Source organism: Pollachius pollachius (genome assembly GCF_949987615.1).
Source record: "Pollachius pollachius genome assembly, chromosome: 20".
NCBI classification, from domain to species: domain Eukaryota; kingdom Metazoa; phylum Chordata; class Actinopteri; order Gadiformes; family Gadidae; genus Pollachius; species Pollachius pollachius.
In genome coordinates, this window is record NC_136953.1 from 8333433 (window position 1) to 8345123 (window position 11691).

Below are 11691 nucleotides of genomic sequence, written 5' to 3' on the forward strand. Positions count from 1 at the left end.
TCCTATTAACATTTTACTAGATAAATTGTTTGTACAAATAAAAAAAATCTATACACCGATGGTTTCAATTTGTATCAACGATTTTGGACCCGTTTTATTTACAACTCTCAAGTGGGCGTGGCTACGCCTGCAGAGAGGTTCAAGAGTTCACATGCAAGTCCGACTCGGAAGGGAAGATAAAAAAGCGACAAGCGTTGAAAAATGGAGGTAATCATTATTTAGCACTACAACAGAGCACACGAGGGCTGGAGTGTTGAAGTAAGCGCTGACACGTAGCGATGTTCACTAATCCAGTTAATCCATACGTAGTTCAATGGTCGATTTCGAGCTAACGGATAAACATCAGTCGAGTTGTATTAAATTACTGTTAGTCTTGTCTCTATTTACTATTGGCATATTAGGTACTATAATCATTAAGTCTTTACCCAAAGTGACCTGCAGTAATTGTTATGGGTTAGGGCTTAGGGGAAGCGGAGCATAAACACTGATCTCGCTGTAGCCTGCAGTAGAGAATGTTACGCTTACAATACCTTACGCATCCAGTAGGGGAACGCGCTACTTATGATGCAGAAAGTAACCCTGCTTTCACCATAAACCTCACGTTTAGTCCCAACCAAAAATCTCGTTATTGAGTGATGTTGACCACAATCGTAAAGGCGTAGAGGACATATAGAAATGGTTCTGTGTACTTTATAAATTCTGACCATTTGTCCTGGGTCATTTAGCCTATAATATTTCAGAAATATTCCATGAACCTTGGGGCCTGATGTCTCCATGATGATCAGGCCCCCCATCTTTGGGTCTTTCTGTCTCCACGTACCTGTCTCTCTCCCAGGCCCAGAGGAAGCTGTTGAACAGTGCAGAGCTGTGTGTGGACGAGGCTCTGTGTGGTCTGGTGCGGTCCGCCGGTGGTCTCTGTCTGCTGAGGGGTCTACGGGTTGTGGTGCGGTCTGACCTGCAACACCTCAATGGGAGGGTGGGTCTGGTCTCTGGAGGGGGGTCCGGCCACGAGCCAGCGCACGCAGGTAGGGGTTCTGTCTTTCACCTGTCTGTTTGGCTCTTCACCTGTCTGCCTGTATACCTTCTGTAATCCTGTTAGTGTGTCTCTATGTCTCTCTATCAGAGAGTGTGTGTGTGTGTGTGTGTGTGTGTCTCTCTCAGTTCGCGTCTATGTCTTTCGCTCCAGGTAATGTTGGCACAGGCCTCTCTCTCTTCCTCTCTGACTCACACTCTTATGAAAATAAACGTATTAATAGGACACGTCGGCCAGCGAAATATTTGATTTAATTATAGAGCATGATCCTGGGAAAGTACAGGCATCAAAGTTACAAAGGATACATTCTTTTGTAGACAATGGGTGAACAAGATTCTTCCAGGGAAACGTTTGTGGGTAGATAATACAAAGGTGAGCGCGAGGGACCATCGTGGAGAGTTTAGGATTGGCGGGAGAGGACAAGTTAAACTGCAATAAACTGAGGAAAGTGGACATGTCTGCAAGTCTGCAAGCAAGGCTGCAACACAGTTTAAGGAGTCTACACAACAAAGAAGACAATTGGCTTGGCCTGAGTTTCAGACTTCGTGGCTACAATGGCAAAGGCAAATGACAACAGTCTTAATAGCTCTGTCAGAGAGAGGAAGGGAGGTATCTCTATACGTACAGGGAGAATGTATACAATTCCTTTTAATGTGAATAGTAATTATATAAACGAGATTAATATAATTGCATATTATAGATATGATTGATATTTCCACGACACTCTCGCTCTCTCTCAATGTGTGTCTATGTCTCTCTGTCCAGGTTACATTGGTACAGGGATGCTGTCCGCAGCGGTTGCCGGGGGTGTGTTCGCCTCCCCTCCTCCGACCAGCATCCTGGCTGCCATCCTCCACCTCCACAACGCAGGTACGGCCTGTGTGTGTGTGCAGGTGTTTGTGTGTGGTGTGGGTGCGTGGTCATTGAACTGCTATATGTTGTGTGACACATCCTCTTTACTTTATAAAGATTGCCAAGATGAGTTCAATTAAAGTAGTGCCTTTTGGGTAGGTCAGAGGCAGAATCATAACAACAAGCACTGGCGTATACAGTATATATGAGAGTGTACCTAGGCAGGATACTTCTATGTAAAGGGTAAGCACTATGTTTACCAGTAAGGGTTGTGGTTGTGGCCCTCTGCAGGAGCGTCGGGGGTCCTTCTCATCGTGAAGAACTACACCGGAGACCGCCTTAACTTCGGCCTGGCCGCTGAACAGGCCCGTAACCGCGGCGTCTCCGTGGCTATGGTGATCGTCGCCGACGACTGCGCCTTTGAGCGCCCCGGCAAGGCTGGGAGGCGGGGCCTGTGTGGTACCGTGTTCGTACACAAGGTCAACAAAGTGTTTTACATTAAGCAAGGGACACGTCTTTATTGATACATGTGTACCCGTATATTTACCTGTAGAGATAGTGTGGCTAAAAACCCTATTCAACCCACCTTGCATTTTAATTTCTGCAGTTGTTTTATTTTTAGAATTTAGGTTGCTCAGCACTTTTTTTTTTTGTATCTGCTCCAATATTGATTCTTATGTCAGCCGTCACTTTAGATGACAACATCCGTTAAGTGAATTAATGTAGTCGCCTATCGTTAAGTAAAGTTTGTATATGTGTGTGTTAATGTGTGTGTGTGCAGTTGGCAGGGGCCCTGGCAGAAGAAGGCTGCCCATTGGACAAGATTGTTGCCAAGGTGACAGAGGTGCTGAAAGGGATTGGTGAGTCTTCCTGTCACCATTTCCTCATTTATAGTGTATTCAGCCGCCATTAAAATACTGGATCATAGAGAAGGTGTTGCTATTTACTGTACGTGTGTTTGCAGGTAGTCTGGGGGTCACTCTCTCTCCCTGCAGTGTTCCAGGATGTCTGCCCTCCTTTCAGCTTCCCCCCGGAGACATGGAGCTGGGCCTGGGTGAGAGACATACACTGAGAGAGAGAGAGAGAGAGAGAGAGAGAGAGAGAGAGAGAGAGAGAGAGAGAGAGAGAGAGAGAGAGAGAGACAGGTTTATTTAATTGTTGTTTTAACTATTTTTGTAAATATATCTTTTAAAATATTTTATATTTTTCTAGGCCTACATTGCTATTTTTCCTGTAAAATTGTTAAATATTGTAAGCAATGTACCTTATCCAGGGCAATAGATAATAAGAAAAAGAAGGAACAAGAGATGGAGAGAGGAATTGAGAGCGGAGGAAGAGAGTGTTGCAACTTTGATTGACAGCTATGTGGTTCTTTCAGGTATCCATGGTGAGCCCGGAATCCAGAGGTTAAAGGTCGGCATTTATGTTTGTTAGGAGGATATCTATTTTTAACAATATATTATATCAAAATATAAATATATAATATATTATGATATAATATGTATGCCATATGCTGTGATCTTTAGGTGGCGTGTGCAGACCAGGTGGTGAACACAATGATAGATCACATGACCAACCCCAGCAGCCAATCACATCTGCTGCTCAACTCTGGTAAGTCACCTGTGTTTCTATACGTGTGTCGGTATGTGTTATAACCCTTCTCTACAGGGGACATTGTTCATATGTGTGTGTGTGTGTTATAACTTCTCTCTCTCTCTCTCTCTCTAGGGGACAGTGTGGTTCTGTGTGTCAACAATCTTGGAGCTCTGTCCTGTTTAGAGATGGCTGTGGTCACAAGAGCTGCACTCTCTACACTGGGTAAGTGTGTGTGTGTGTGTGTGTGTGTGTGTGTGTGTGTACGCGCACGTAGTTACTTGATTATTGAAGACATGGTGGGCCGCTTTGACAAATGAATAACAACACCAGGTGAGTGAAATCAGTGGGCCATGTGATGGGGGGTCTCCATGGTTACAGAGGCCCGCGGAGTGGTGGTTGCCAGGGTGATGTCAGGGTCGTTTATGACATCGCTGGAGATGGCCGGAGTCTCCCTCTCCCTGATGAGGGTCGACCCTGAAGTTCTCAAACTGTTTGGTAACACATACCCTTACACACACACACACACACACACACACACACACACACACACACACACACACACACACACACACACACACACACACACACACACACACACACACACACACACACACACACACACACACAGCCTTGCACGTCTATATATCTAGAGAGAGAGAGAGAGAGATGAATAAAGATTAGGGCTGTCAAACAATCGCGATTATTTAAAAATATATATTAAAAAATATATATATATATTTTAAATCCACTCCATTTGATAATCTCTTAAACGTGATTATCAAATGGAATGACACATTATAATTTATACCAAATGTACTCAATAAGCAAAAACTAGACCAAGTGATCTTGAGGGAGCTTCATTGACTCACTCAGTGTGGGTTGAAGATGGGTTGTACTGTATATTCTCACACACACCCACTGTGTTCCTGGTTACGTTCCTGGTTACTGCAGATGCCAAGACGAGCGCTCCCGCATGGCCCAACCTCAGCAGTGTGTGTGTGAGTGCACGTCAGTACACCAAGGAGCCCCCTGCATTGCGCACGTGGGCCCAGGAGGGCGACGCCCACTCTGAAGGTAGGAGTGATCATAATGTGTTCTATGTTAGGTCATGGATTTTATTACGTTCTTAGACCCTTTGTTGTCCATCACTTTCAGAATGAGCATTAGCAACTTCTTCACTTTGGGTATGTTTGTTTTGTTCCCCAGGGCCGCTGAGTCCTGTGATGCGTTCAGCGCTACAGAGGATAAGCTCCGCCCTGCTGGACAGACAGGAGGAACTCAACGCTCTCGATCGGGCATCTGGGGACGGAGACTGTGGCAACACACATGCACAGGCTGCCCGAGGTGAGACACACACTCAAACACCCACGCACACACACAAACACAAACACACACTATATGATGAACGTAAACCTGTCATAACTGGTTATACTGCTAGATTGTTTTGTCAAGTGTCTTTTGAGACAAGTATCTGCTAAATGCTTATGTAAAGTCAGAGATGAATGGTGCTTACATAGTATGTCATAAATGCTCTATGCTTTGCATCGAGCAAGTATGTTTCAAAGCTCAAAATTTAAACTTTTCACTCACAGCCATTCAGGAGTGGATCTGCATTCATGTGGTGCCTGGTTGCCCGGGGCAACTGCTGTCTGTCCTGGCCGGATTGGTGCAGGAGAAGATGGGCGGGTCTTCAGGGGGGGTAGGTGATGACAATGTTTGAGCTTTTTGAAGGGTTTTTTTTGGAGGCTGGGACAGACCAAAACCACCATACACACAACTACAAAATACAGAGTTTGTGGGAACCTGACATACTTAAAATAGTTATGTTGTGACATTACAAGATTGACATACTGTCGTTCAAATTGTTGTTCAAATTACAATGCAGTGGCATAACTGTCTTTCCCTGTCACACTCTTTTATACACACACCCACCGCACACACACACACACACACACACACACACACACACACACACACACACACACACACACACACACACACAGATATACAGTCTCTTCCTTACAGCGGCAGCAGGACATTTGACCGAGGGATTGAGCCATGCCGGGGCCTGGGCCAATGCAGTGCATGCTGGGACACAGGCCATGATGAGGTACCAGACCAGTTAGAAAGAGTGTGGGTGTGTGTGTACGTGTGTGTAACACGTTTTTTGTGTCCTGCGTTAACCAGGTACGGAGGGGCGGAGCCTGGTGACAGAACCATGGTGAAAGCTTTATTTATTATTAACTCTCTGTCTGTCTGTCTGTCTAAACACCTGTTTGAATGTCAGTCTGATTATTGGTATGCCTTCATCAGTTGGATGCCTTGTGCCCAGCAGTGGATGAGCTGCTGAAGGTAAAAGCAGCTCCTTCTGGTGGTGAGATGGCAGTACTGCAGGCTGCTGTTAAGGTACTGAGACACAGCACAGTACAGATTCATAGACACAATACAGTACAGTACTGTTTCACAGTGCTCACAGTCCAGTGATAAGGGTGTTTGACTCACAGCTGAAAGGTTCTGGGTTTGAATCCAAAAGTCCACAGTGAACCCATAGAGCATGACGACCTCTGAAAATACTCAAATATAAATTCATTGTTTCACCGTTGCTGTAAAAGTGATTTACAGCTTAAAACATGGACAGTCAAGTAGGAACACTTGTGCATGTAATGTACCATAATTAAATGTATGTAGATCTTACATATAATGTGTGTGATCTATTTCTCTTCCCGCCCTCTTTGTACCTCGTTGTCAGGCAGCAGAGTTGGGGGCGGAGTCAACCCGTGACCTCACAGCGAGAGCAGGGCGGGCGAGCTACATCGCCGCAGAGCGAGTGACCCTCCCTGACCCTGGGGCCGTGGCGGTAGCCGCCATCTTGAGAGCCGTGCTGGAGTCGCTAGAGGAACAGTCGTAACTTAGCAACCAGGCCCTGGCAAGCCATAGGACAGACTGAGGCCCAATAATATAGTTCAAATACAAATCACTATATTATAGTAATAGACTTTATAACATGGTAATATAAACTAGGCTATGATGTGACTATTTAACAGGTAATAAATTTGTATTTTTCCCATAAACAATAACCCAAAATATACATCAATTTGTTATCAATAATTTTGCTACATTATTATTGGTGTGTTCAATAAAGGGGATACATGTAATTGTTGGTTTCAGAAGACATTTCTGAGTTGTAATGTATGCATTAAAGAGGTAATAACTGAATGACGTTCACTGAAGACAATGGTTATATTTACATTAATTAACAATATCTTAATGAAGTATTTAGGCTCTGTGTGGTTTGGCTTTTTTTTGGACTTTGTACTATTAGAGTTAATAAACAAGTATCACAAGTGTATCTATGCTGATTAGGGTAAGCTAACCCTAACAATGACCTTACATTAGGGTCAGGGGTTATTACATCAGGGTAAAGTTTCTATAATAGGGGTCAGGTGATTCTGCATCAGGGTTTAGTGTTTACATCTGGGTTAGGTGATTCTACAGTTAAGTAAAGTGTTTCTATATAAAAGTTAGGGGATTTTACATCAAGAGTTTAGGTGATTCTACAGTGGGATTAAGTGTTTCTAAGTTTTCTAAGTTTTACTTCATGAAGGGTTTAAGTGATTGGGTTACCTGATTCTACAGGTTATTCTACATGAAGGGATTTTGAGGACAAAGTTAGACAACTTGAATCTCCAGTTGAAGAAACCTGTAAGGGCTTTGGAGAAAGATTCCATGACACAGACAAACAATCACACGCCCAAACACAGGACTGATGATGACAGATAGGTTGTGTGAGTTTGTCATCTTGGACCTTCTTTATTTATGTAGCCCTTTTATATGGGGTCAGAACAGTCTCATTAATAATGAATGCAAAGAGAAGGATTGACAAATGCATTTTGTGATTTATATATAAATTACTCTCTTCTCACAAATACATTTCAATGCACACACAAATGGATATCGGTATGTATAAATGTAAAATAAATCCATAAACAAAAATAAGTTTCACAAAAACACTTCTGATCCACACACAAATGTGTCTTGTTTTAAATAAATGTAATATAAATCCATAAATATATTAAGAAAATATTTGCAATTTTCATAAAAAATGTATTTGGATGTTGTTACATTTATATACAAACTGTAAAACTTGAATTAACAAGACGCTTTTCATTTGTGAACTTGTCATTTGTGTGTGAACTGTTCTGTATTTTTATGTGGATTTTAGACTCTCCTGACGTGGCTGGATTCACAAATGCATTTTTTTCATCAAGGAACTCTGTAGCCAATCAGATGCCCCCCTCGTTTTCAGCCAATCACATGACTGCAGTCCCGACCCCTACCGAAGAATAAGTCTAGCCTCCGAGCCTCCCGGTTCCCTCGGTCAAATGTCTATGGGAAATAACGGGGCTTTTGAATGGTCGTACATAACAATCTCTAGGTGGCGAAGAAGTCAAAGTTGCGTCACGTTTTGAACTAGACACTTTTCCCATCTAGTTTCAACTGGGTTTGGGATTGTCGGTGCCGTTAAAGTAGTAAACGGCACCGACAATCTAAAAACCCAGTCACTGCAGTCATGATTGGCTGAAAACGAGGGAGGCATCTGATTGGCTACAGATAGTTCCTTGTTGAAAAAAATGCATTTGTGAATCCAGCCACGTCAGGAGTCTCAAAAATCTCCATATAAATACAGACCAGTTCACACACAATTTTTTTGTTTATCGATTTATTTTACATTTATACACACCGATATCCATTTGTGTGTGCATTGAAATGTATTTGTGAGAAGAGGGTAATTTATATATAAATCACAAAATACATTTGTGAATCCTCTGTGCATTCATTATTAATGACACTGTTCGGACCCCATACTTTTACCCCTATAATAAAGAGGGCAGGGCCCTAGGTTCTTCAATCAATTTTAAATTATTATTTTTGATTTCCTATATTATGCTAACCATATAACACCAGCACTCTTATTAAATATTAACCACTAAACACACACAATATCCACACTACATGTATTTAGTAAGCCAACCAACAAAAGGGTAAGTAGTTAAAACGTTTACTTATTTGAGAACAATATAAGTGCATGTCACAGATCCCATATCGCACATCTTATTACCATACAGGCTAAAAGTAATTAACATTACTAACTAAGCCGGCACATAAAATAAACAAAATAAAACAATCCTTTGAAAAAGAAAACCCCGTTGCAGGCCTGTTGATGAATAGTCCTCTTCGCTCCTCCGAGCCAAGAGAACTCGTTCGGCTACTCACACGTCCAGGTAAAACGCGATGGGCGTCCTTAAAGGTCCGTGGAAGCCCGTGAGAGTACTGGGAAAGTCCGTGGAAGTCCGTGAAAGTCCTGAGGAAGTCCGTGGAAAGGACACAGGCGCTCCTCACTGCTTGTCGCGTGATTTCCTTCGCCCGAGCCCTGTCAGCCAACCCGCGTGGTCACACCCGCTATCTCGTGCGGCGGTCCCTCGGAAACCCCGTGGCAGTAGCGTCGCTAGCTGCGTTAGTTAGCAAGCCACTGTTTAGCTACTTCTGTCAATTAACTGACCGGGTCGTATGTGAACCGGTCCGGTGGAGCTAACAAGTTTTCAAGTTCGTGTTGAACTTTACTTTCATTTACCAGACATAATCTTGAATCTTATGGGTTGCTGATATGTCATCAGCCTTTAACAAGACCGTACTCCATCGCAAGTAGGTGCTCCGTCCCACAAACGTCTTTTTTCCCCTACCTCCAGTACGTCTTCCCTCTCCTCCCCTTTCCCCCCTTCTCCACATTCACCCGCATCACCTCATTGCGCCCCCTTCTGGTTGGATGGCCATATAACAGTTCAATTAAGCAAAGGATATATACAACATTTACAATACATCAAATAACATTAACAAAGTTTGCAACCATTACACAAACGTCAACAAAACATTATGAAAAATAATAAACTTTTATATAATATTGTTTACTATTTTGAATAACCAGAGCCCGAATTTCAACTGGGTTACATTTATTTATTTTTTTGCATTACTTTCACCAAAATAACAGGAAATTGGGTTAGGTGTTCTCAATAGATCTTCTTGTGTTCTATGCAGCTCATTACACAGCAGGAGGTGATGTGGTATGGTATAATGAGTTAGGCTTAAGGCTAACAAAAGTTCAAATTAATGGTCGCAGTTATGGCTCATGGTGCAATACATTTTAGAATTGAAAAACTAACTTTAGGTATTCATATTGAAATCAATAAAGCAAGAGCCTACTGTAGATTGTAAAAACAAACATTGAGCCCCCTTTCTGGTTTGTCTAGGATGAAATCGAAATCGAGTTGACGCCCACATTTTGACTATTGGTCCTGTCTTGTAGTCTGGTTATTGCCAGACCAAGCTCAATCGTAGAATGCAAGTTGGTCTGGGGAAGCTGCTGTCATTTTCTTCAGCACAAGAGCGTGATCAACGGGCCTAGTTCAACTTACTCTGTACGCGACTAGCTGCTTGCCGTCGCTTCCCTGTCGTCATTGTGTTAAACCAGCCAATAGCACGCCAAGAGGAAAAGCCAGCTCGGTGATTGGCTCCCGCAAAAACGGAAGCAGAAAGAAATGTATTGCTCTTCTCCAGACCCATGCTCCAGTCCAGACCATGTACCTATTAAAGGGGACATCTCATACCACCAGGTGTGAGTGTGATTAGCCATTACAAGCCGTTTTAAAAATGTGCAGCATTGTGACATCACAGGCGGGCGTGTCCATCTAGATGTGTGCTGGATAGATGGAAACGCCAACCTGTGATGTCACAATGCTGCACATTTTCAAACCTGCTTGTAATGGCTAATCACACTCACACCTGGTGGTATGAGATGTCCCCTTTAAAGAAGGTCCAGACCCTTGTGCAGGGCGAACTCAAATCGCCGGCAGGGTGGGCGGGGTTACCCAGTCTACCTGTCTCGGGTATTTGGCTCATTTCGAATCGCCCCTGCCTGCTTCACAATGGCTGGCTATGGGCATTCACAAAACTATCCTTAAAAAACCCTAAACGTTTGTTTTCAGAAATGTGCAACTCACCGAGTGGTTAGTGGTGTTCGTTGATGTTCCAAATCAGGTATCGTAGCGATATACAGTTTCTGTCGTGTTTTATTTGGCATTTTGTAAATCCATTGATTTCGGTTGGAAGACTCATTGCTCGTTGACTGGAAACGGAAAGGCGGGCTGGTTGTAGTGTTTTCGCTCCATTCTAGCCCTACTGTTGAGACCCGAGCTAAAAGACTACAACCAGCACCCCTGGATTCCGCTGCTGCCGCGATCTTCTCCTCAAGCATTAAGAGGAATTCAACATTTGGCAGATTTTTTTTCCTCCTCTACGAATCTCGCGGTGTGTTTAAAAACAACACACAAGTTAATTTCGGGTTTAAAATGCATTGTAACGCGCGTTACTGAGATTTGTACCGAGTAAAATATTACCTTTATAGCAAAAAGTAATGCAATTCAGTAATTGCATTACTTTTGTAACGCTACTCCCAACACTGACTGTATTATTATAACACCCTTGCATCGCTTGGTAGGTAAATCATTGACCTGCCAATAATGCCCATTGGCAGGGAAGTCCGTGCAACCAGATTTGTACACTGAAACACTCAGAACACTTTGAATTGGTGACGCTATAATGGTGCACTACTGAAGATGGTGATTCATGTAGTGAGACAGAACACGGAACCCTGGACTACTCATCCCATGTGTACATTGGTCAAAACAATGAGTTGTGCTTCTGTTTCCATTCCTCTGCTCACTCACTCAGCTACTCTTGTTTGTTTTGTTTGGATAAGCTTTCTGTATAATTGGTCGTTGCATTGGTGGGAAATTTACTCATCAACCGTCTCAGAAATGACGGTATCCCAGACCGAGCTATTAGGCAGTAGTACAAACATTTACAGAATGGGCTGCGTCGCATTAGTCCCCTGATACAATTATGTTCACACCCTTAACGTGTTTACCTTTTTGATTAAGTCGGGTAGCCGGAATAGGACGCAAGCGGCATGATGAAAGTGCTCTGTGGACTTCTGAGTATCCACTTCACAAGAAGGAATTCCAGACAATGGATGACATCATCTATGGACGGTTCCATCTCTTGTTGCGTCAGCATAAAACAAGAAGGACCGTCAACTAAATCACTTTATTTCAATTTCATAATTACAATTTACACTTTACACTTCATAATTTATA

The 11691-nt window shown here is 43.0% G+C and overlaps 1 protein-coding gene across 1 annotated transcript; it reads left to right on the plus strand.

Moving 5' to 3' along the window:
- Nucleotides 1–140: 140 nt before the first annotated feature.
- On the plus strand, nucleotides 141–6613 carry tkfc (triokinase/FMN cyclase). Its single transcript, XM_079758378.1, has 17 exons — nucleotides 141–207; nucleotides 836–1025; nucleotides 1799–1903; nucleotides 2177–2364; nucleotides 2667–2745; nucleotides 2850–2939; nucleotides 3264–3298; nucleotides 3412–3496; nucleotides 3614–3703; nucleotides 3860–3976; nucleotides 4433–4555; nucleotides 4688–4825; nucleotides 5074–5180; nucleotides 5485–5591; nucleotides 5669–5702; nucleotides 5795–5887; nucleotides 6231–6613. Exons 1-17 carry the CDS (start codon nucleotides 202–204, stop codon nucleotides 6387–6389), a joined length of 1746 nt encoding a protein of 581 aa, XP_079614504.1. The 5' UTR covers nucleotides 141–201; the 3' UTR covers nucleotides 6390–6613.
- Nucleotides 6614–11691: the final 5078 nt, after the last annotated feature.